Genomic DNA, 25,799 nt, shown 5'->3' on the forward strand with positions numbered 1-25,799 from the left:
TGTTGTAGATTTATTATTTTGTTGCTGATCAGCCCAAAACACAGTTTACAATTAATATAAAAATTACAACAATAATGTCCCTCCACTTAATCAATCGGAACAAAACTACAGTGGAGAAGTAACAATAATATTATTATTTTCATGATAAATATATGTTTATCCTATTTTTCGGTTAGTGTTGTAACGTAAATCAGGCAGGTCCCTTCACTAAATAATCTGACATATTAAATCTTCAGGATGGGTGGAAGGAATCCCTGTGCAAACAACAGGATCATGTTAAGTTAGGTTAAAGGAAAGGATGATTTTTACGAACGATGATAATATTCCTACACGACCGATAATTAATAAATTAATGTTATCCTTATATGTAACTGCATACCTAAGGGTAAAATATGTTTTATTCATTTATTTATTTTTTCCAGTAAATAATAGGACGTTACTATTATTGTCCTAAAAACAAATTCAATAATTATTACACTAAAGAGATAGCTGCGTAAACAATGTTACGTGTGTTAATGTGTTGTGTGTACGTTGTTCTATCATCTGATTGGTGGGTGAAAGGTTGCATAGAGGAATAGGAAAAAAATCCACAACAAGTTATATTTATTATTACCACATAAAAAAATATACTAAATATTATTACCAAGCCCATATGGTCGATATTAGGTAATACACAATAACGTGGGCTCAGGTAATCTATTTTAATAAAAACAAAATCTTAATTATTACGAAGATAATTATCACACAAGTATATAATGTAAATGCACTTCCCCTCTTTATACTTTCAGCCTCATTTAACAATATCTTATAATAAAGAGGAAAGTTTAGTTCAGTGGTTCTGAATATTTTAATGAAAAAAGGTCATTTGAATAAATGTATCGAAATTCTTACTTGCACTTATATTTGTATTTTCTCTAATCAATTTGACATGTTGTCTTAGGATTCATTTAACTACTCTATGTCGACAACAATTGCCAACTTAGCACAGGATGTTACAATCAATCTTGTGTCTGGGTGCCCTCGTCATTACCCTTTCTTCTTTATGTATTTCTTTTTCTTTTATGTATGTAAACAAATAATGTGTAACTTTGATAATTATTGTAGCCCTTGGTGTGCCAATGAAAAATGAGTGTTATACTATATGATGAAGTCTCACAGTCCTTTCGACTATAACTATCGTTGTTGGTCAAGAGCTTCGGAAATGTGCTCTATGGTGAGGTACCTGTGAGGTTCTTATAGCCAATCTTGATGTTGAGCTCCATCAGAAATTTGTTCTTGTGTAGTTCTTTTGTTGTGAAATTGATAGTAATGTGAAATAGGTATTTAATGTACTTGCTCAACTTCAACTTTATTATTTAGAACTATGTATCTATTCTAGTATAGTATAACCATATATAACATACTAATATCGATTCCATTCTTGAGAACTGGTGAAACTTTGTTTAGCGAACAGTTATTATTCTTATTGTTTTTTACATGATAATATCAAAACGTTTGGTGGAACGCCGCGCTGAGTTTATCAGGAGACGGCTGTGCCTCTGACTGCCTTTATTGGGATTAAAGTCATGGGCAGCTTAATTAGCTTTTGTGATAACAATGTACTTTATTCATTAATGAATAATCATATTATTGGTACTCGTTTCAATTTAAATGTTTCATTCCCAACTAAACTTTGAACATCTACACTGTTAAAAACCTCTCGAACAAGGAGCGAGTATAATTATGAGATTAAACGAACTTACCTGTAAGTGAAGTTCTATCTCAATTATACGAAGCTCCTTGTTCGAGAGGACTCCCTCCCTTCAATTTTAATATCCCGCCCTAAAGCTTCCACAGGTGATGAAGTTGCCCATGAAACATGCTTTAAACATAATGACATTAGTTGACAGCTGCGTTCAGGAAGCGGGAAACTAACTTTTTTTTTTTAGCTTTGGATATGAGCTTTGAAAATTGTGACGATGCTGGAGCATAAGACGTAGACTACACTGTTAAAAACCTCTCGAACAAGGAGCTTCGTATAATTGAGATAGAACTTCACTTACAGGTAAGTTCGTTTAATCTCATAATTAGACGTTCTGTCCTTGAAAGTGTTAAAGAGCAAGGTGTTGTGTTTGTGAGTGCGTGTGATACCTACCTACCGCGGAGGAAACGCGATGTTGCATACCTACGTGACGTGACATGTTCTAGGGTACCTACCTAGGTACTTCATCCGAAGGAATAACAATTAAGGTAAGGCAAGAGTAGGGTTTTTATTGTTAATAAGTTAGGAACGTTTAATAACTGGTAGGTAGGTACCGTGCGTGAAAAATCGTGGCAGTAGGTGTTCTACTTCAACAAACAACATTTTTAAACGTTGAACCACTAAGCATCTAAATACAAGAGAATGAAAACTCCTACCTAGATATCAACATCGTATCACGCACGCGTAACGTAGCCGCGCGTAAGTTTAGCGTCTGTGTGGCGCGTTGTTCGACTTACATTGCGGCACAGTAAAAATTCAAAATCTTAATTAAACATTTGCGACAAGAAAAACACCCACCATCATTTTTAGTACAATAAAATAGGCGTTCCATTTTTTTTTTCGTTACGATGTCACTAACACTAACTGTCTGTCTGAGAAACTGATATTAGGCAGCTAATTTACTCAATTGTATACCAATATTTTATGTTTATTTTTATTTTTTTAAAGAACGTCTAGGGCCCTGTGCCGAGGTTTTTCTTGCAGCTTCTTTTCCCCGGCTATACAGGTTGTGAGAAGCTGTAGTAGTTTTAGACGGATGAGACGTTCGTTATGTAAAATTGACGATTCAAAGTGTAACTATGTTACCTATTGAATAAAGATATTTTTGAATTTGTTACTTTTCTTTTTTAAGTTGATGGCTATATTCGCCTTTCTTTTTTATTTAAACATAAGCTTCTTGAATGTTTGTTTATGAGATTGTAAATGGATTGTAACTGACGTTTCTTTTAAGCTGATGGCCTTATCGCCAAAGCTAAATAAATTAAAAAAATAAAATAAAATCAGCTTATAATGTTTTGCTTTCTCGATCTTTTCATTTCATGCACTCTCAACAAATAGGATTATGCGTTCAAGGCCATACTCACACTGCAATAACGCCTGTGTAAGTAAGTAGCTATCGAACGTTCGCTACCTCACCTCCCGCGTCAGTGGGAAGCGGTCGCGCGGCAAGTTTTATATATTTTTTTTTATTATTATTATACTTACGTACCTACACTTACTATATCTGTGATAATGTACGCTTATCCGAGCGTGCGTTATTGAATGACGTGCTATCGTTCGAGTTTTTATTTAATTCGTTTTTTGGCAGAAGGTAACCGATGGGCAATAAGGCCTAAATTTAGCTGTAGGCCTTATTGAACTCTCAAGTTTTGCATCAAGGTCTAATATTTTTTTCTTGAATTTGAGCTTTTTTCGAGTCTTACCAATTATGTATACTACAATAAATTCTAATTTATTTATCACTATTTGCAGGTCCTGGGATTACAATGCCTCCTAAATGGGCATTGTGGTCAGAAGACGATCTGGTGTCGGCCTGACGAGTACAGCTGCAGAAAGATTCAATATTCCTAGAAGAACAATTAGAAATCATCTTCAGAGTGATGTTTTGCGGAAAACCTTGAGCCGTAAACCCATATTGAATTCTGAACAGGAAACTGATATTGTGAAAAGAATAATCTGGTATGCCGAAATCGGTTTGCCTGCCACACCGAAAATACTACGTCGACTGGTATATAAATATTGCGTTCTAAATAACATAAAGCATAATTTTAGTAAACACGCAGGTAAAGACTGGTTCAGGCTTTTGTTCGCCATATAATCAAGTGAAACAGTGAATAGAACAGTTTGTGCATAGTTTGTAATAATAAGTCTACCTATTATTTATAGTTAAAAGTTTGTTTTGTATTTCCCCTTTATAAATTTTGAATAAGAAAAATTGTATATTTTTATGAATAAATAAAGAATAGGGAAATTATAACGCGCGCCTCACCGCTATACACCCGCCGCGCCGCGTCCTTGTCGCGCCCCGCAAAGTGGGCGGATTTCTATATAAGAACGCGCGCGGGGACTAGCCAATTCTGATAATAATCACACACTTATTTCAACGCATACTGATTTCAACGAACATCGATCACATTGATATTTGGTCTACAGTTTTTAATATAAAATTTATGGAAAAGATCGAGGGGGCCGAATCGGACGTGTGATGCTCCGTGGCCGGACCACTATTTAGTACGCAATTACGAATGAACTCAATATGCGCTACATCATGTCTACTTTCATCTGCATCCCAAGAAAAAAGAATAAGGCAAAGAGTTTAAAAAAATATGTAGGGTATACATCTCTTTCGACAAAACACTTCTTAGATTAGTCTTATATTACAAACAAACGAGTTACGAACGATAAATCTGACTCAAGTGTCGCGCGCCACTTGACAGGAGTCCCGTGACCTTGGTAATACTCATAATAGCCGCCATCTTGGATCGGGAAACAAAAGGCTAATAAATAACAATGTCCAATAAGAAAAAACGCGGAAAAGTGCTATCAGTGTCGCTTGAAGAACAGAAAATTGAGTTTGTCAAATATAAAGAACAACTTTCTAAGGGATTACTGCCACCAGTGTCAAGTAAGATATTTCTTGTAATTCGTAAACAATTATCATGCCGTATGACAGTAAATGCACTTTACCTGTCGTTGAAAAAAAAATTCGGTTTCTCTATTGGCAACAAATGGAACGAAAGAAATACCATTTTTGATTTGGATAAGTCAGCAGTTTCTGATGATTCGAAAGAAAATAATGCTAAAACTATGATACGTTTTGAAATAGATACGACTCTTTGGCAAAATATTAAACCAGTGTTTACATACTTAAACCTACTATACCTACTACTTACTATCAGTCAGTTTTCCGGTTTCCGGACCCTGATACTTTCTTGCTACTTGCAATTTCTGAGATTCACAGTGGTCCGGCTGGGGAGCGTTGCTCTCTGGCCGCACCACAAATAATATCATTTTTCTTTTAACTCTTTGCCTTACTCTTTTTTTCTTGGTATGCTGATGAAAGTAGACATTATGTAGCACGTATTGAGTTCATTCGTAATTGCGTACTAAATAGTGGTCCGGCCAGGGATAGCTTGCCCTGCGGGGCGAGGGGAGGCATCCGCCATTTGCATCATTTGACTCACACAACACAATCGAGGTAACCGCTGTGGTACACACAGTTGTTTGCTGTCACATCGAATGTCATGGCGGAAGAAAAGCTTATTAATTAATTTTTAGTATGTCTACATGAGTGTTTATACAATATAAAATCGCGTCACTACAGTGACCAACACATGAAACATAATGCGTGGGAGCAAATTGCCACAGAACTAGGGATGCAAAAAATCGATATATCGTTCATAAACAGCGTTATCGTTCATATATCGTTCATGTCGAAACCCAAAACATCTGCGATATATCGTTCTTCATGAACGATGTTTTAGCATTGCGCCATCTATCCGTCCCGTCCGTGATCTACAGCTACACGCATAAACCTCTCTCAGTCACAAGCGTAGATTTTTGTATTTAGCGTCTCGTTTACTCTGCATTTACTGCTGTCTACTGATTTTAAAAACGTATAGACGAAAAACATGAGGCCATGTCAGAAGTTTTAAAAAAATATATAAGAGAAGCAAACCATTACTGTATTACATATGACATATGGACTGAGACAATGCAAAATAAGTCATTTATTGGAGTCACCATACACTTTTTAGAAAATACTAAACTTACGAGCGGATCTCTGGGAGTTTTTGAACCATTTGAAAGACATACAGCTGAATACGTACAAAAGAGACTTACAGATATTTTCCAGGAATGGAATATCTCAACTGATAAAGTAACTGCTGTAGTAACTGATAAAGACAGCACGGTTATAAAAGTAAATAAAGATATGTTTAGTGAAAAAAAGATAATACCTTGTTTTGCTCACACCGTGAATTTAGTTGTCATGAATTCATTGGATAAATCTAAAATTGCATCACGATCATAAGCAACGTACGTGAAATTGTAAAATTCATAAAACGTAGTGTTAATGCTAGTGACGAACTGCGCAATAAGCAAAGGGAAAATGGAACGAAGGAAGGCCAGACAAAGAAACTAATACGTGACGTTCGTACGCGACGGAATTCTACATATCATATGTTGGAACGTTTTATGGACTTAGTTGCAATGATTGGCGCGATATTGTTATGCCGTTCAGATGCGCCACCAATGGTAACTTCAAGCGAAGTAGGCTGTCTGCGCGAAATTATTCAACTTTTGCAACCCTTTGAAAGATTGACAAAATAAATTTGTGGGCTAAATTATATTACAGCGAGTAAAGTCATTCCTCTCGTAAGCTGCGGGATATGTTAGAAAAATATTCACCATCATTTGATAGCACCCTGTCATTAAAAGCAGAAAATGAAAAGGAAGTTTCAAAGAGTTTTGACAAATTAGAGCAATGTTCATCGTTGGCTATTGCTACTGCCTTAGATCCTCGTTTCAAGCTAATTAATTTTAAAGATGCTACTGCGAAGGGAAAAGTTATAAATTACATAAACAATTATTTATTGAGTAATTTAAATAATGCAGCAAGTGAGTCTTCTGATGAATCGGAAAAAGGCGATAACGAAGGCGACATGTGGAGCTATCATAAAGTATTGACGCATAACAACATTAAATATAAAACGAAAGATAAAACTAAATCAGAAACAGAATTTCATATGTTCATGTCATCACCTGTTACTCCTGTAAAGGGAGATCCTTTGGAGATGTGGGATGACATGAAGGGATTATTTCCCGGGCTTCATGGCCTAGCTATGATCTATTTACTTATAGTGGCAACTTCGGTACCCAGTGAGCAGTTATTCTCAGAAGCTGGAGCTACAATTACTCAGGAGAGGAACCGCTTACTGGGCACCAGGTTGTCAAAATTTTTATTTTTAAATTCTATTTTAAGGAAATAAGTAAAATAAAAACTATGCTTGATTAATTCTGGGTTTCTGTTAAAAATAAATAAATATTACATAAAAATATATAAATAAAATATTATAAACCCATTTCACAATATCGAAAAATTCGATATATCGATCATAAACGTCGATATTTTTAACATCGATGTTTCACTTTTGATAATATCGATATTCTAATATCGATGTTTTTTATGAGCGATGTTGCATCCCTACACAGAACTCAATAAAATACGTAAGTAAGCGTCTTAAACATTTTATTTTTATTGAGTTATAATAATAAGTACCATCAATAATGATTAATTCCATTGACTTATAGATCGTTAGTATTTTATGAACTATCAGAAGCACCACAGAATATTGAAACTACAAGATCTATTCTATCCATCTATTTATGAACCATCCACATCGAAACAAAAACCTCTAGTGAATCAATCAAACTACACCATGGACCTTCAAGATCTGTCCGAAGCCTTTCGCTCAGTTATATACATTCCTCGGTGACGTGGGTAGTTCAATCGAGACCACAAAGTGGATCCACTAATCTACGCCTTATTACCAGATAAAACTTACTATATTTTATTTTCTCTCATAAAATCGCAACTGCCGCTTTGGACACCGGAAATCGTCCATTGCGATTATGAGATAGGGGCAATAAATGCTATCTTTGAAATATTTCCGGAATCACAAATTAAGGGTTGTTTCTATCATTGGACTCGAGCAATCTGGCGAAAGGCAAAATCTTTATATGGTAACCTGAATAAAGATCATAAAAGGATCGTTTCTTTAACTGCAGCCCTGCCGTTGTTACCGACAATATATGTCACGGAAGGGTGGAATGATGTTAAACGTGAAAGTGAAACAACTGAAATGGCCACTTTAATAAAATATATAGACAAGTATTGGTTAAAAGAATCCATTGTTAAAACTGTATTTTTGCACGTCATAGAACAAACAATGCCATCGAGGGATGGCACTCGAAATTAAACAGATGCGTAAATAAAAATACCGTGACATTGCTGCGACTCCTAACCACCTTAAACAAATTTGTGTAAATTAAACTGTGAAATTAAGTATCTCGCAAACAACCGAATCGCAAACTACTGAGGAAAAGATAAATAAAGTACAAAACAAAAAAAGTAATAAGGATTTTATTCAAAGGAAGGAGTCGCAAAAACAGATAAAATAGAAAACGTAACGAGCAATATAGATTTCGAATTAGAATCCATATTTCAGGATAAACCTGTAGAAGTTGAAAACTGGACAGGTCTTGCTGTTCCTCACAACAAAGCAAATTATAACTTGAGACCCATATACATACTACAAAATGGAAACATAGCCATATCTAAAAATAAAAAACTAATTCTTACTACTTGTGCATTTCATGCCGTCTCGCAAACATTTTCCATAGCTTACAAAGACAGACTTGTGTTCAGGCAAGAGATCAATAATTGTGATGATGATTATACGAAGTTCATCGCAGACCTTGCTACTGCAAAGAGATTTAATCAAACTGTATGGAACTGTCCACATATCAGCCTCTCACTATTGAGTTGGTTTACCCAGCTTCTTTTTCTGGTATTATCTTCTGAATATGCTTCATAAATACACAATATTGCCAATGGATCCATTGCACTTGATGACACAAACACCCCGTACCAACTGAATAAATTACGTCTGGCAGTTCAACAGAAATTCAGTTGAACGTAAAATAAGTGACCGCAAATACGCGACTCACAACTCATAAAATTACGCTCGTTTGATTTCACCCTAAGTGTACTTCTGGTGAGTAGCGAATCTGGTGAATTGTGAATCTGGCAAACTGCTCCGAAAGGGAAAAAAGATGGGAAAAGATGTTTGAAAAATGCTTTTCAAATATTTTTCGAATGCTTTCGTAATTGGTGCATACTTCTTTCTTACACACATCCATCTTAGCGTCGATAATATTTTTTAAAGTATCGCGTGTGCATATATGATTTGGTTTTTTAAAAACATCATTTTTCAAATCTAAAGTAATTGAAGTTTTATGTGTGTCGGGATGGCGTGAGAGATGTTTGAATAGTCACAAAATGTGTACATAATTACTGTACCTAAACTGTAAGAAGATACAAAACAATGGATTACTTTACGAAACAATGGATTAATTTAATAACCGGCGAAATATTTAGTTGTGTAACACCCCATACTATCACCCAGCATCTACAAGAATCACAACAACAACACGAACCATTTATTAGTACACCCGCTTAACAACAGATGGCGCGCGCTGGTCACCCGAGCAGTTTGAAGCTTGAATGGGAGTTCAGCAAAGTCATCAAGCTAAACTCATCAGTACCCTATCTGGCTCGAACAGAAAGACTCTTGTCGACTGCACGGCTCATTTTGGTGGCAATAAAGAATAAAGGCAGGAATCATTCTTGGCAGCCCTTCAACTGTTTAAGGAACTTGAAAAGTTGACCGACAGGGACGTCATTAAGGGACTGCCTCTGCTCCTCACTGATGATGCGAGTGACTGGTGGGATGGTGTTAAGGACACTGTGACGACTTACACCGCCTTCAAAGAGAAGATCCGTCAAAAGTATGCACCTAAGCAACCTACTTTACAATGATATCAACACCACAAAGCAGAAGGAAATCGAGACAACCGAAGACTTCGTCGCCCGGAAGCGGCTACTCTTTTCGAAGCTACCAGAGCCGAAGCACCCCGAGACACAACAGATCGACATGGTGTATATGCTGCTTCGACTGGACATTCGAGACAAAATTCCCCGGAATAGTATTGGAACTTTCGACGACCTAATTGAGTCTATACATTGTTTTAAGTTTACGCGGTTATTATCATAATTGAAATTAATTAATTATGATAATAACTAATTGAGTCTGCCCTAGGCGTGGAAAAGGTATTGGAAGAGCGAGTTCAAGTCGAAGATCCGTCAACGTCAAAGCCTGCAGTGACTGAACCTGCAGCAACACGTCGTATTGGAAAGAGCAAGTGCGGCTTTTGCAAGAATACAGGCCATACGTCCGAAGTATGCCGGAAAATGGCCAGAGCCGAGAAGTCAGCGAGTTTTAATAAGGAAGCTAGTCCGAAGGTATTGGAATAACAAAGGTTATTACTTAAACAATGGACTCCTGTACCGACTTCCGCCTGACTCAGATCTAGAAGAAGCACAATTAGTTGTTCCTGAACAAGAATGGGCAAATGTTCTGGCTGCGTATATGATGACCCACTAGCTGGATATAATGGAGCTGAAAAGACTTACTTTACGCTCGCAGATAAAAACAACCAGTAAAATAGTAAAAAAATACATACTTATCGTGGAGCTATAGCTTCAATAATATATTGAGCATTGGCGGAATTTTCTTCAAAAAGAGTGTGGGTTATTTCTAATCTTCTTCTGTTTACCACTGATCGATTATTCATATTCATACCAGAAAGTGCCAGAATATGTGATGCTCATTTAACATCGAAAGATTGGGAGGAACTCATTGATAGTCTAACGCTCAGACATGATTTTAATAGCACTCATTTTGTGCAAATATTAGAGCTTTTTAATAAAGCTGCTTTAAAAAAAATATTCTGGAATTTGAAGACATAGAAAATATGGATCCTAATGAGATTCGTATTCGATTGGGCGTTAGCAAAGATCAATTCAATTCAATCTTGGAAGAAACGCCTTTAGCTGATTCAAACGCCAAAACGAAACTAGCTATTTATTTAATGAAGTTGCGAACTGATGATAGCTACGAGAGATTAGCCACACTCTTTAAAATAAGTAGAAGGACTTTAGAAAGGCATCTGAAAACCGCGCGTGATGCGTGTATCTTTGGATTTTAAGCCGAGGCACCTGGGACTTACTTACGGACCATATAAATAGAAGAATGGTCGCTGATCGCAATCTTACTGTACCAAATGCGTTATTTGGAAATCCTGAGTCAACTCCAGAAGAAAGGAAGGCAATTACAATTATGGATGGAACATATATTTATATACAGAAGAGCTCTAACTTTTCATTCTAGCGAGAGTCTTACAGTCTCCACAGATATGAAAATCTTTTAAAACCGTTCTTGATGGTGTGTTCCGATGGGCATATAATTGATGTATGTGGGCCCTATGCTGCTACCGACTCAGATGCCAGTATATGGAAAGAATAATAAATAACGAAGAAGGCACATTCCACTGGTTTTACCGGGCTGGCGATATATTCATTTTAGATCATGGGTTCAGAGACGTCTGTGGCGATTTGGAGCGATTCAACTACAGTGCCTATATGCCCGAAACCAAAGACCGCGGTGCAGACCAGCTTACTACTGAACAGGCCAATAGAACTAGGTTGGTTACTCTATGTCGCTGGGTAGTGGAATGTATTAATGGCAGGTTCAAGCGAGATTTTAAACTGTTCAGGCAAACCTATTTTAATCGCGCCTTAAGTCACGTGTTCGAGGACTTCCAAAATGCAGCAGCACTCATTTAAGGCACCATTTGAAGACAGTGTTCATGCATCGTCGTTCGTAAATATAGTTAACGAACGCTTTGAAACACCGAACCTCTTAGCTATGTTGTCCGTCATAACATGAATAGACAGAGGGCATCATTCGAAAGACTGTGCAGCGAACAACCTATTTTTGATGATTTCCCGGTCTTTTCTGAAGAAGACCTAATTCTCTTTGAACTAGGCACATACCAAATCAAATTGGCTCGCAGCCATTACGCCGAACACTTAACTGAGGGCTCGTATACTATTGAAGTATACCGGGAGCGAGAAATAAGTCAGCTCAGAGATGTTATAGAAGAAGATATTTGGCTATTACGTGTGCGTATACAATCCAGACATGTAAGGTCCAGAATATATTATTCTTACATTGTAATCAACCGAGAAAGACAAAATAGAGAAGCATTAGCTCACTATTACTGCAGTTGTATGAGTGGAAGGCGCACTGTCGGTTGCTGCGCCCACGTTATGTGTGTAGTGTGGTATCTGGGATGGGCTAGACATCAAGACGAGGGTATTTTGTTACCGGCATCAGAATTCAGTGCTTTTATTGAACATTAATTACCTATTGTTGGCAACACCAACACAATTTAAAAATAAAAAATATAGTTTGTTAGTCTGACGTCACTTCCTGTTACATTTCGTCCATCATCGTTGTAAGCTCCATTGTTGCTCGCATAATTTACGCGAAATAAAAGTGTTTATTCAAGTCTCCGAGTGTTTTAATTAGTGCAGTGAAAGCAGCTCAACCTCACCATCTACACATACAGTCCACTAACCCCAGCTGACATGGTCCATCGAGCCATGGTTTTGATCTGCGCGACGAAAACCTATGATTTGGGGAAGAAATAACGCTTCGGAAATTTTGCGCTACAAGCATCACGATTTGGAGCAGAGCGACGACACTTCGCAGCGCGACGCAATATAATACCATCTTTATTGGTACAACGCCTTCCCGCCACGCAAGAAGACGATCATACGAAGAAATCAAGAATTTCCATTTTGGTCGGCATTGATTTCAATTGCGCCGCCATTTTCTCTTGGGGCGCAAGCACGGAACGGCAACGTCGCGCGCGCAAAGGAAGAAATTTGGAGGGAACGACGACGGGGTCGTCACACGAGGCCACCGGGGATTATACTTCACAAGCTTGCCTAGCAATCGACGTCCCTGATTGGCGCTTTACATTTGACAGCGTCCAATCACGATCAACGCGTCCGCTTCACTCTTCACCATTCGCAGGTTTATTTCCCAGAATCGGCCGAGCCTGCGCGCGTCGTATGAGTAGTTCATTCAACCAGCGAGCGCGCAGAAATCTCACAGCGAGTTTTTACCGCCGACGCCGACGAGTTTTATTGCAATTTTCGTTGGTTACATTATATCAAACAGTGAAAATAACATTATTTAGTTAATTAATTACATAGTAAGTGATTGGTGCTAAGTTTGTGCAAGATGACGACGACTAGCGAGCTGGTTGCCACGCGAGGATATCTCAAAGGTACAATTACACGTATTTACAACTCTGTGTCGACTCAGGAAAATGTTTCTTCCGCGCAAACTGAAACACTGCTTGCCAAAAAACAAAAGCTAATGCAAGCATTTTCAGAATATGAAACTTCAAACATAAAAATAAGGGCGTTTTACCTACCATTAAAACGCAGATTATATCCGGAGCCTTATTCGAAGCCTTGTAGACATATTTTGAGATAGCATTCCTGTTTCACGACTGTGGCAACACCTTGATACACGTAGTTTCCGCCCCTACCCGCCGTTTACCCCCACCATGTTCACCAGGCAGGTAAGGGTTTAGCTATGATGTGTCTTCATTGCGGGCTCAAAATATAATTTTAATTAAATATATAAAATACTTATTAAATTTTATAAGATAAAATTTTCTCCCACCAGGCAGGTCTTGAAGCAAGGCTTCGAATAAGGCTCCGGATATAATCTGCGTTTTAATGGTAGGTAAAACGCCCTTATTATATCCTCCGCCGTTATTCGAAGCCTTGTAGACATATTTTGAGACACTGTTTGTTATCGCCTGGTGAACTAAACGCCAATGTGACATAATAATATTAATTTTGATTATATTATATTAATAAGTAATAAATACGTATACATAAAGTATGAATACAAAACTACAATATAGAATTATAGGTTTACATATAAGAAAATTATATATAGTAAAGAATACTCAAACAAAAACTTCAAATAGCTTCAAATAATGAACTAATGGAATGATGTACTGCCCGTCCACGTGTCCCACCTTGAATCTCTTTTCTGTAAAATCTTTTAAAAGTGTTTCCAGACCTCCAATTTGCTCTGGACATGATGACGTCCAAAGATTCATTATCCAACTAACTGCGGGAGGCTACAGCAGATCGGACACTACCTGGCGTCGCGTCTATACCAGCTTCTTTAAGAATAGACTTTACCCAACATGCTATAATAGTTCTACTGGCCGTCCTTTCTATTCCACAAGCAGTAACAAATAAGCTTTCAGTCGAACATGCCAGACGTCTCTGTTTTCCTAACTCAATCAGTCTAGTTACCCAGGCGACTGGATCAAGATTAGGATATTGCTGATTGCTTAAAAGCTTCCAACCTGATTGAATATATGATTCAGAATCAGTTTTCGACCCGAACTTCGGCCAGAACACCACGCTATCTCTGGATATAATACAGGCATCCGGGGCTACACTCAATAACGTTAAATCATGGATTCTACGACCCGAACAAAGTAGTAACAAGATTGCACATCTGCGAGACACTTCAAAGAGATTGTCATTGTTAATCGTACTGTTTAATAACCAGTTTTCTAACACTTGAGATTCCCATACATTTTTTGAATTTTGTTTAGGTTTTTGCAAAGAAATAGATTTTAAGATTTGCTTTACAAGAATATTTGAACTAAGACGTGTCTCGCTAGTCGCGTTACATAATTGAGAAACAACCGATTTATGCAACAATATACTTTTATGGGACAACTTTTCTTTTAGATGCAAATCCGCTAAGAATTTAGCTAAATCACTCCCCGATGGGTTGGTAACACAAACATCTGATACAGCGCACCATTGAACCCACCTTCGCCATGCAGGTCGATACGTATTTATCGTGGAAGCTCTCCACCCTCTTGATAAAAGCAGTTTTTGCGCATCAGACCACGAAGTTACAGCTTCCGACCACCCCCACATTTCCACACCTCCAGCGCTAGATCCTGGATCTTGGGAGGAGGACGGCCGGTCGAGGTATCCACCAGTACCTTCTCCAGTCTGTGAATTGTAAAAGGTGGTGCTATTGCCCGCGCCTTGAGGTCCGCTCTCCAGAATGACTGAGGCCACCTTGGGGCAACGATTAGATAAATCCCTACAGCTCGATTTAAATGCATCAGCACTCGGGGGATCAAATTCGGGGGAGGAAAGACCCATGCTATGTTGAACGACCACTCGAGGGAAAAGGCATTGTGTGCCCAAGCTGACGAGTCCCGCTGATCCAACGTTACGTACCTTGGAACAATGTGAGCTGTCTTCGAAGCAAACAGATCCACTTCCGGAGTGCCCCATTTTGCGACTACTACTTGCGTTACTTCTGGTAGCAGGTGCCATTCGGAAATTGTTGACTGACGAGACAGCCGATCGGCAATCGTGTTGTACTTCCCGGGGATGTGATACGGTAGAACATGAATGTGATGTTTGTAAAGAATCTGAAAAATATGATAAGTCAGGTCCATTAACCGTTTCGATTTGTTCCCTCCTTCGTTTTTCAGGTGAGCCACTACTGCTTTGTTGTCCGACTGTAACAGAAGAGATGAATGACTCAGAGAATGACCGTAACCTGACAAACATTTCAGTATAGTCAACATTTCTTTGTGGTTCGAGTGAAGACGCCCTTCTTCTGCTGTCCAATCCCCGCATAGAAGCTGACCGTTGAGTTCTGCCCCCCAGCCCGTCATCGAAGCGTCTGTTGTAAGAAAATTCATCTTCTGAGGAGGATGAAGGTCTGTCGTTTCCGTGCAATGTAACGTCCACCACTTCAACTCTGTTAGAGTTTGAGGAAGACGAAGAAGGACATTGACGTGGCGAAGCAAGTGACGAAAATTGAGACGACCTAGCGGTACAACTAGCCGAGCAAAGTTCAAAAGACCTACAATCCTTTGGAGCTCCTTCAGAGTCGCCGCCTTGTGCAGTAAGAGGCGGGTAGCAACGTCCCTTATCTTTTGAATTTTCGTCTCTGGAAGAAACTTTCGATTCTGCCAAGGATCCCATTGCAAGCCCAAATATTCTATTGATCTCTGAGGAGTAAGAATCGATTTGTCGAAGTTGACTTCCCAACCTAAACTCTGCAACGTTCGAGTTACCAAATCTCTCTGGTCTAGAAGAAGAGATTTGCTCTGCGAGACTATGAGGTAGTCGTCTAGAAATACCACTACTCGAATACCCTTTTCTCGAAAAATCTCGGCTGTCCAATTTGTCAGCGACGCAAATACCTTTGGTGCTGTGGCTAGCCCGAAAGGTAAACAGGTCATCTGTAGTAGCTGACCTTTGTATAACAGACGTAGAAAGCAGCGATGTGATTCCGCTATCGGGACGTGGTAATATGCCTGCGTCAAATCTAGTTTTATCATCCAGTCTTTTGGTTGCAAAAAATCTGGAATTCGATTGACAGAGATCAGTCGAAATTTGCTCACCTTCAGGTACTCGTTTAATCTTTTTAAATTGAAAATCGGCCGAAAAGACCCGTCGTGTTTGGGGATTAAAAACATATTGGATATAAAACTTGGGGTCCCGGGGGCTATCTCGAGAACCCGTTGTTCCAAAAGGCTGTGTATTATACGATCCATCTCCGGCGACGGAGGAGTCTGAAATCGGTTGATTAAGTCTGCCACCGACACCAGAGGTGGTTTGCTTTGAAAGGGGATTCGGTAACCTGATATTATATTTAACAGAGTTTCTGAAGCTCCCATAGTACGCCAAATTGGAACACAATCCTCTAAACATCCCCCCCGAAACCCCGTGTGGAAGTCAGAATTTCCTTTGGTTATTGGCAAATCTGGGGCGCAAGTTACATGTTTGTCCGGTTCTAGAGAAGCGCGGACCTTGTTGTTTTTGACTGGGCTGTGCCTGTTGAGTCCCTGTCCAACGTGGCCGGAACGCGGGACGAAAGGACTGCTCACTCATGTTAGTAGTATAAGCAGGGAAAAACTGTCTAATTATGCCCTGATGGGGCGCAAATCTATAATTCATAGACGGTGCCCAGGAGCGAGCCGTCATTTGTTGGCCGCTGGAGCTAGGTACTTGCGTAGCCTGAGCTCCCGGCAGTATTCTTTTATCAGTAAAATTTGGTTTTTGAGCAATAAAAACTTTACTAATACCTCCAGAATTTTTAATAGAATTGGTAAAAGCTTCTTTGTCAAAAAGATGTTCATGTGATGGGGGTACTTTGTTAATTATTGTTTTTTGAAACTTGTCCTTTAAGGAGTCTACACACCAAACCCGCCGACCCGCCGACTCAGCCCGGCGGCTTGGTGTCGGCGACTTTGCTTCAAGAATCATGTCGGCGACTCGTACCCGCGCGTGCAAGTCGGCGGCATGGCCGGCGACTTGCGTACGCGCACGCTCAGTTGCCCGCCGACACTCCAGCGATAGTGACTTGCTTGTGTTTTTTTTTGCGATTTTCTGCAATAATGGAATGGGACGAAGAAACCACTCTAAAGTTAATAAATTTGTATCATATAAAGGAATTATTATGGAATCCAAAACACTTGGATCACAAATGTAGACCTAAACGTTTTGATGCACTAAATGAGATGGCAAACGAATTAAATACAAATGTCACAGAAATAGAACGGAAGATAAAAAATTTGACGAGCCAATATTATAGAGAAAGAAAAAAAACGATTGAATCAAAAAAGTCTGGAACCAGCGCAGATTTTGTTCATGAGAGCAAGTGGTTTGCCTTTAAATCTTTGAATTTCTTGCTCAATAAAAATAAACCTACTGGAACAATCGATACGGTATGTAACATTTCAGTGATGTTGTATTATTTTATTTCTAACCTAATTATTAGAGCACACAAGAATAATATGTAAGCTTGGCCCGAGTGAAGAGAGGCGCGCGGTAAATAAAGGCATAGGTACTTATTTTATCTGCCTTTGTTGTTGCGCTGCCGCTATTGTTATTGCACCGAAATATTTCCTAAACAAATTATTTCTTGGAATGGCATGTGCACAGATATAATAGTCATTGCAAATGTATTTTTTAAAAACTAACAACTCTTTTCTCAACAATCTTTTAATTTCGCCGAATTTCTATTATAAACCGAGAGATTCCGTACCATTTTCTTTTTTTTTTCTTTTTAGGTTGTTTTAGAAATATTATTATTATTATATATTATTATATTATTATAATAATATTTATCAATAATAATAATTATCAATGTAAAAAATAATTAATAATAATATTTCTAAAACAATTAGTATTAGATATGATTTATGACCATTGTCTTTTTTTTTCATATATTCCGTGCGGTGTACCTACTCGCGGGTAAAAGCTAGTGTGTAATACATTTCATAAGTAAACTGTTGGTGATTCAAATAAAATATATTATTTCAGGAGATAACAGCAACTGACAATAATGCCCAACATGCGGACAATGATGCTCAACATGGGGAAAACGATTCACCTCAAACGTCAAACATCATTCCCCAAGCGAATAAACGTTATAAACCTAATCCAAGTAATGAGATGGTGTCGGAAGCATTAAATTTAATGAGAACAGTCAGTCAACGGACAAATCAAAAAATAAAAGATGAGGACGATTTGTTTGGCGAATATATTGCGACACAACTTAGAAAATTTGATAAAACAACAAAGGCAATAATAAAACATCGGATTAACAATATCTTTTTTGAAACCGAAACTGGATATCGTTCAGACATGTTCGAAGCTTCGCCAAGACCTTCTACTTCTCATAGTCATCCAGGATATTATACAATGGATCAATGTGATGTAAATTCCTACTACTCATCATCCAACTCTGCCGTAACAAACCCTGTTTCACCGCCTCTTGGTGAACCTTCAACATCTTCAATTGAACCTTCGTTACGTGTGTCGATTCAAGAGAGTGGTGATATTGAGAACATATTATCATCTATTGAGTCAGATAAATAGGTTTATTCCACAAATCCCCACCGTATGCACTCTGAGAATAACCCTATCACCTGATGCGAGATAACGTTATGTAGGCACAAGTATTTCGTCTTAATGTTGTTGAATCGTCATAGTATACTCAAAATGCATAAAAACATCAGTGGGGATTTCGCGGTGGGGATTTATAGAATAACTCGGTAAATAAAACCACTTATAAATGAACAAAAACAAGTGATTTACGAAGTTTTTAATACAAATTATAATAAAAATACAAGTACTAATACAAGTATGAGTTTCATTAAAACGTACGAGTTAGTCATTGATCATTCTGCCATGGTAATCTCCCGACATCGGAAAGAAAATATTGAACCAATTCTGTCCTTATAACCTCAGGAGATTGTGTCCTTGTAACCTCAAGGGAATGTGTATTGTCTTGTCTAGGCAAGTCAGCAAACAAATTATTTTCACGTGGTTCCCTGCGCCAATCTCCTGGATTGATTTCTCCCCTACTATTTTCAGTATCATATTCATTTTGTTGTATTATACCATGTCGTTTTACATAATTGAACAAATGAATACATGCCAATGTTACAATAGTAACTTTTTGTGGATTTAGCTGGATGGGTTTGTTAAATATCTTAAATTGTTTTGTTAACTGTCCAAATACGTTTTCAACTACTCTTCGACCTCGACACATGCGATAGTTGTACACTCTCTTGGGAGACCCTTTCGCATGATTACCATCATAAGGTTTTAAAATATTGGTTTGTAAAGGAAACGCATCGTCGCCCAAAAAAAAATAGGGTACTGGCATAATTCTTCCAGGTAGAGGTTTTTTATCTGGCAAATTTAAATCATTAGTATATAACATTCTGCATAATGAAGAGTTAGCAAATACACCACCATCGGAAATGCGACCCTGACACCCCACATTAGCGTATAAAAACTTATAATCTGCATCCACTAATGCAAACAGTACAATACTGAAATACATTTTATAATTAAAATAATCGCTTCCACTTCGTGCTGGACATTCAATTCTAATGTGCTTTCCATCCATAGATCCAACACAATTAGGTACATTCCATCTACTCAGATATCCATCTGCAACTTTTGTCCATTCGTTTGATGTTCGTGGAATCTGAAATCGGAAATGTGCTCGGTGATAGGATAGCCATTTGCCTACTTATATAGTAATTTTTCGGAACATAGTTTTTCTGGAAGATTAAAGAAAGTTAAACGCCCATAATGTACATACCTTCACATAATCCGAAAGTCCATCTACGATAGCTTGGCACACTTCTGGAATAATGTAGGAAATAAGTTGAGGAGATACTTTAAAGGTGTCACAAAGACTGTTGAATGAATCTCCCGTAGTCAGGTATTTTAATGTTATTGATAATCTGTCCGTTGGTGAAATTGCACTTCTGTAATTTGTATTTTTTTTAACTATTGTGGGTCCAACAATGCTTAGTAAATATTCAAAGTCGGTAAACGTTAATGACATAAATGTCTTAAAATGTAAGGGTCTTTTTACAATCAAATCGTCTGTTCTTAAATCTTTTATTCTATCACTGTTACTGTAACGACTGCGACTCATTAAGCTTGGTCTAACCCAACACTGTCGTTTTCTCTTCAGGGACCCAGCTAAAATTATTCCACATGCTGCTATTATTAGATCAGCATCAGTATCCATGTTTATTGTAGGCTGCAATATTCGAGAAAAACAACACGTCACGTTCGTACACACTGCAATCACTAACTAAAAAAGTTGTACTGATTTCTTGCCGCCGACTAACTCACCGACACAGCCCCATGACACATGTTGGCGGGTTGGCGGGTTTGGGTCGCCGACACCAAGCCGCCGGGCTGTGTCGGCGGGTCGGCGGGTTTGGTGTGTAGACTCCTTTACATTTGTCAACAATAAATCGCGTCTTTGTTCTATTAAATCGGCACGGCGCCCACAAACCATTTGTAAACAATCATGAGAATTTTTTTTTTTTTTTCAGTTGCCTGAAAATATTTCTTGAATTTTCTCTAATAAGGAACTTGCATCGACTAGGTCGGTGCCAGAAAACCACTCTAATAGTTGAGAAAAGCCCTGTTGCATTGCCTCATTTTGCATAATTAGACCATGTGTCAATGCAGCCATAAATCTTTCCGCCGAATTAAGACTACCCGGGCGGTCGAATGATTTAATTTCGTCGTTAACCTCCAATTCAACAAAGCCAGGCTGAGAGTTGTAAGATTTCAAAGTATCATAGTACCTAACATTTTTCCAATCACTAGATTGAAAATGTTGCAAGGACTGAAGCAAACTCAAATGTTCTGAGGATGTACCAGGGACCTTCGGATCTTTCAGATTAGTAACGAGCTCTAGGCCGAAAACATTATCTTTCTCCTTCGAAGACACCTGTCCGACAGGCACAGATGGGTCCACTTCATTATCAGCCTGATACATATGAGAATAGTAAATAAAATTTTGCAATTCACTTACTTGTTGGGTAAGGCGTTCAATTGCCTTACCTTCTTCGGTTTTCCGCCGCTTAGAGTCTGCATCCTTAGAGGCTCGCTTCCTCTACCTTTCCGAGACACGTGGACGGGATTCCGGCTCTTCCGATTGCTCAGAAGTGCCGGAATAACTTGACGAACTATCACTATCCGCCATTTAGAACAAAATATAATACTTAAAAAGAAATTTAAATAAGAATATATATAATGAAACTACGTAATATTATATATAACAACCGAACACTAGCAGCGTTTCCTTTAAGACAGGTGTGCACAGCGCGAATTCAAAACGCCAATGAAGACACATCATAGCTAAACCCTTACCTGCCTGGTGAACATGGTGGGGGTAAACGGCGGGTAGGGGCGGAAACTACGTGTATCAAGGTGTTGCCACAGTCGTGAAACAGGAATGCTATCTCAAAATATGTCTACAAGGCTTCGAATAACGGCGGAGGATATAATGTTGTCGTTAGATAAAAATGCTAACCTCGAAAGCGACATAACAGAGGTCGAAAATAAGTACTATAGCATTCTCACTATAATAAACAATGAGATTAGTCGTCGTGAGCGCGATTCCAACCAGCAAGCTTCGTCCCCATCATGTAAATTAAAATTACCAGCAATTGATGTGCCTGTTTTCAGTGGAAAGTTTACGGATTACACGCCTTTCATCAACTTATTCAATTCATTGATTGATAGTAACAAATCTATTGATTTTGTTCAAAAGCTATACTATTTACGATCTTATTTGAAAGATGAGGCGCTAGACCTAATAAAAAACTTACCACTGACGGCAGATAGTTACAATAAGGCCATTACTCTATTGGACAATAGGTATAACAATAAGTTTAGAATTGTAAACGAACATATTACCACCATCCTTGATATGAAACCTGTAACAAAATCAACAGCAAGCAATCTTAGGGAATTTGTTGCTACAGTTAGACAGGAACTTGCTGCATTATCCAACTTAGAGCCAAATACGCAATATTGGGATGCTATATTGTTGTGTGTTCTATCCCGCAAACTAGATTTGTTCACGAGCCGAGCGTACCAGCTTGAGAGGGACACCCAGCAAGATCCAACAATGGACGACTTCCTTGCCTTCCTGACCAAGAGGGCCCTGGCGATGGAGAATGCTGAACCAGGTATCGGCCAGCAGCGGCTGCAGCAGCCCAGAGATCCAAGGGAGCAGTATCGAGGTCCCCAGCTGACACCTATATATACGTTATTATTATTATTATGTTTTGGAATAGTAATAAATGTATATTAAATAAATGTCATTTTATTTTATTTCCTAGTTTTAAGATTAAACCTTAGTTATAATAAGCCTTAGTTATTATAATTAGTTGTGATAATGAAATTAAATATATCTAAAATAAAAACGTATTTATTTCCATTAATAATTATACCACAGATATAAAACTTTTGGAGGTTAATTGTAGGGTAGCGACAGTACACTAGAGATAAAAATTGTTGTTGGCCGCTGATAGACCAAGCGCCATACATTTTGCGCATTCTCCTTTCGAACAAATAATGCACTAGAAGGCAGGCACAGAAGAATAAACTCGATCGTTTTTAAAAAAAACCGAATTTATTTCTTTTTATATCGAAAATTTAAAAAGCAGCAGAATTACAGACAATTAAAATGAAAAAAAAAAACTACATTGCAAACAATAAAAACGACGGCAACAAGATATTGAAAAATCGGATCAAGTTGATAAAATAATTTCATAATGCTTAAACAGTGAAATGTCGATTGGAGATTGCTTGCAAGATTTATCGGAGCTATAGAAAGTTAATTGTTTTTTTTTTTCGTTAATTTCAATAAACTAAAGAATTATTATTTATTACATTTTTTACATATTTTCTGTTTCATTGTACAGGTAATATTTTGAGAATATAATATTTTGCGAATGTAATATTTTGAGAATATAATATTATGAGAACAAAGGGTAAATAACTATGCGGAATAGCTGAAATTCTCAAATTCCAAAGTTTGCTTCTAAGTTGCTTCCTACGTTATTCGTAAACTTAGATCCTACAGACATTAAGGAAACATAGATACTTTACAAGTTAAATAGAAAAGCACAAAGCGCCTGTTAAAAAAATAAGAGCAAATAGTGGGTTAACAATATATCTACGTTCCGACAGTTTTATGAGTTAATTACTAAAATGACGGTAGATTTATTTTTGTGGATGTTTTGTGTCATGATTTCAAGATGTGGTTATTGTAGTACTTGTGCTAGTAACAATTTGTTTGTGAAATACATTTGATTAAAATAAAAAAGAGTTTGCAGAAAGTTTGTGAATTCTTTGGAGGAACAAGTGTAAAAAAGGCATTTTCATCTTATAAACATTTATTTCCATCTATTAACATTATACCTGTTGCGAGTGATCCTGTGTTTACCGAAATCAAATGTGTTACCTAGACCTATTACTGAAAAAGGACTGTATCTTTCGGTAAGAAAGAATTTTGATTACTTTTTCGATGTGGCCGAAATAAACGAAGAAGATGGTCTTAAATGTACTGATGCTACTACACCAGATAAATCTACTTTTATGACTGTGAAGTGCGAGTTCATGATTGATTTATATCAGTGGGAGAAAATACAGCCGTTAAGTAAGCAAATCAAAGTCATGCGAAATTTAAAAACACTTATTACACAAAAATATTGTTTGCCGAAACATTCGTGGGCTCATTTATTGCGTGAACAGAAATGGAAAGCAACGAAAAGCCCTTGTTCTTTGATATTCAAACATTATTCTATTAGAAACGGAGACCAAATCACTTGCAAAGGTAAACAATGCAAAGCATCCGTTAATGTCATCATTTCCTGGCCTGTCGATAAAATAGCTCACTGTTTGTGTACTATCACTGATATCAATGCATCATTCATTCATAATAATAATAATATTAATTGACAAAAATATCGGTACATAGTTTTCCTTAAGTTAAGCATAATTGACATGAATATAATTGAGTAGGTACCATAGCCGACTAAGTATATAAATACTTGTATTTCAGTCTATGAATACTTGTATACTTGTATTCATATTCCCGACAAAAAAAAAATATATCACCAATTAAACGTTTAGAGATGTCAGAAGAGCTAAAATCAGAATCTGCAACCGCATATCGCAATCAGTTAGCAAATGAAGTTATGAATACTAATGACATTGAACCACCATCTTACCCACGGTCGGCTTAAGGCAAATTATGTATGAAAAAAATCAAAGCGCGTATTATAATGCAAACCAACTACTATTTTTGTGGATAATGACTCAAATTTCGCCATAAAAGAAGTTATAAAGCATATATCTATGTTCCCCGTTTACGTTTATTATTGGACTCGGTTGCCAGAGACTTGTTGCAAAAAGATTAAGGAACTCGATAGATTAATTCTTAGAATTGATGCTACTGGCAGCATCTTCAAAGGCTTAGGCCCAAATAATAAAATTATAGTGACTAGACATATATTCTTATGTTTTGATGTTGAAGACACGGGAAAATAAAAGTTCTGTTCCAGTCTCACAAATGATGTCCGAAAGCCAGACAATGGATACAATTTGTCAGTGGCTTCAAGCTTGGAGAAAAAGAAACCCAATTCCCAATGAAGTAAACTTAGATGTTTCTTCCGCATTAATTGGCGCAGCAGTAAAAGCTTTCACGAAACATGACTCCACAGCTCAATATGTTGAAAAGTCATACAGAAGATTAGAAGATAGAGAAATTAACGATAATACATGCTACATACGCATAGACACCAGCCATTTCATCAAAATGTTATTTAAAAAAATGTTATCGTGTTTTAAGCACACAGATATTAGGGTGATTTTTTTATATACATACAGTGTCTAATTGAGTTTGTTAGGACACCGACCATGAATCCCTTCCAAAAACTCCTTTGGTTCGCGCCAAAAACTCCCGCCACCCCAAGCCACGAAAAAAGAAAAATAAAGTTGACTCGACTACCGCCGTCGCGCGTTTCTGTACAAGAAACTTCTAAAATAACATAAAAGTATATTAATTCAAGTTGTGCTGTTTAAACTTAATCTGAAAGTGCACTAGCAGTCTCCAGAGCACCCCGGGGTCAGAAGAAACCAAATTCAACAATCCTGTAAGTACCTTTCTTTTGGTCGGTGTTTTGTATGGGCAAGTCTATTTGTCAGATTCAAAAATATCACTAATCTCAGTTATCCAACAGAGTTAAAAAACTGCGACGACTATTCCAAAGCAAAGGATATTATATCAGTTTTAATTATTGTATGCTTGAACCAACGAGACGGCATTAACAGTGAAGGTGAACCATCAAGGTGTGAAAAATCTAAGATGAAACTAAAACAGCTTCCGGCATTTCATGTCACGAATACTAAAATTGAAATTGAAGATAGTGAGCAATTCAATACTGAAATTGAATATCCAAGTAAATCCTTATTTAAAGACATCGTTCCCGAAAGCAAGGGAAAAAGCAGCATTATCTGGACAAAAACTTCCTCAATGGTTTTCTGATAAAATTGATTCTGAAAAAATAATCATTAAGTGATGAGAATGATTTCAGCAACCACGATAATTTTTATTATTTTCCAGGTTTTATTAATGTTTTATCTCGATTGATGAGCCAGTTTCCATTA

The 25,799-nt window shown here is 37.6% G+C and overlaps 1 protein-coding gene and 1 long non-coding RNA gene across 2 annotated transcripts; one reads left to right on the top strand and one right to left on the bottom strand.

Moving 5' to 3' along the window:
• The first annotated feature begins 16,981 nt into the window (after positions 1–16,981).
• Positions 16,982–19,436, top strand: LOC126376779 (uncharacterized). The gene is made up of 2 exons (XR_007567761.1): positions 16,982–17,518; positions 18,117–19,436. It is a non-coding gene; the product is annotated as an uncharacterized LOC126376779 (long non-coding RNA).
• On the bottom strand, positions 18,886–20,570 carry LOC126376604 (uncharacterized). The gene is made up of 2 exons (XM_050024100.1): positions 19,912–20,570; positions 18,886–19,794 (listed from the first exon to the last, which is right to left on the bottom strand). Exons 1-2 carry the CDS (start codon positions 20,347–20,349, stop codon positions 18,970–18,972), a joined length of 1,263 nt encoding a protein of 420 aa, XP_049880057.1. The 5' UTR covers positions 20,350–20,570; the 3' UTR covers positions 18,886–18,969.
• Positions 20,571–25,799: the final 5,229 nt, after the last annotated feature.

This window comes from Pectinophora gossypiella, chromosome 21, assembly GCF_024362695.1.
Source record: "Pectinophora gossypiella chromosome 21, ilPecGoss1.1, whole genome shotgun sequence".
Lineage (NCBI taxonomy): Eukaryota > Metazoa > Arthropoda > Insecta > Lepidoptera > Gelechiidae > Pectinophora > Pectinophora gossypiella.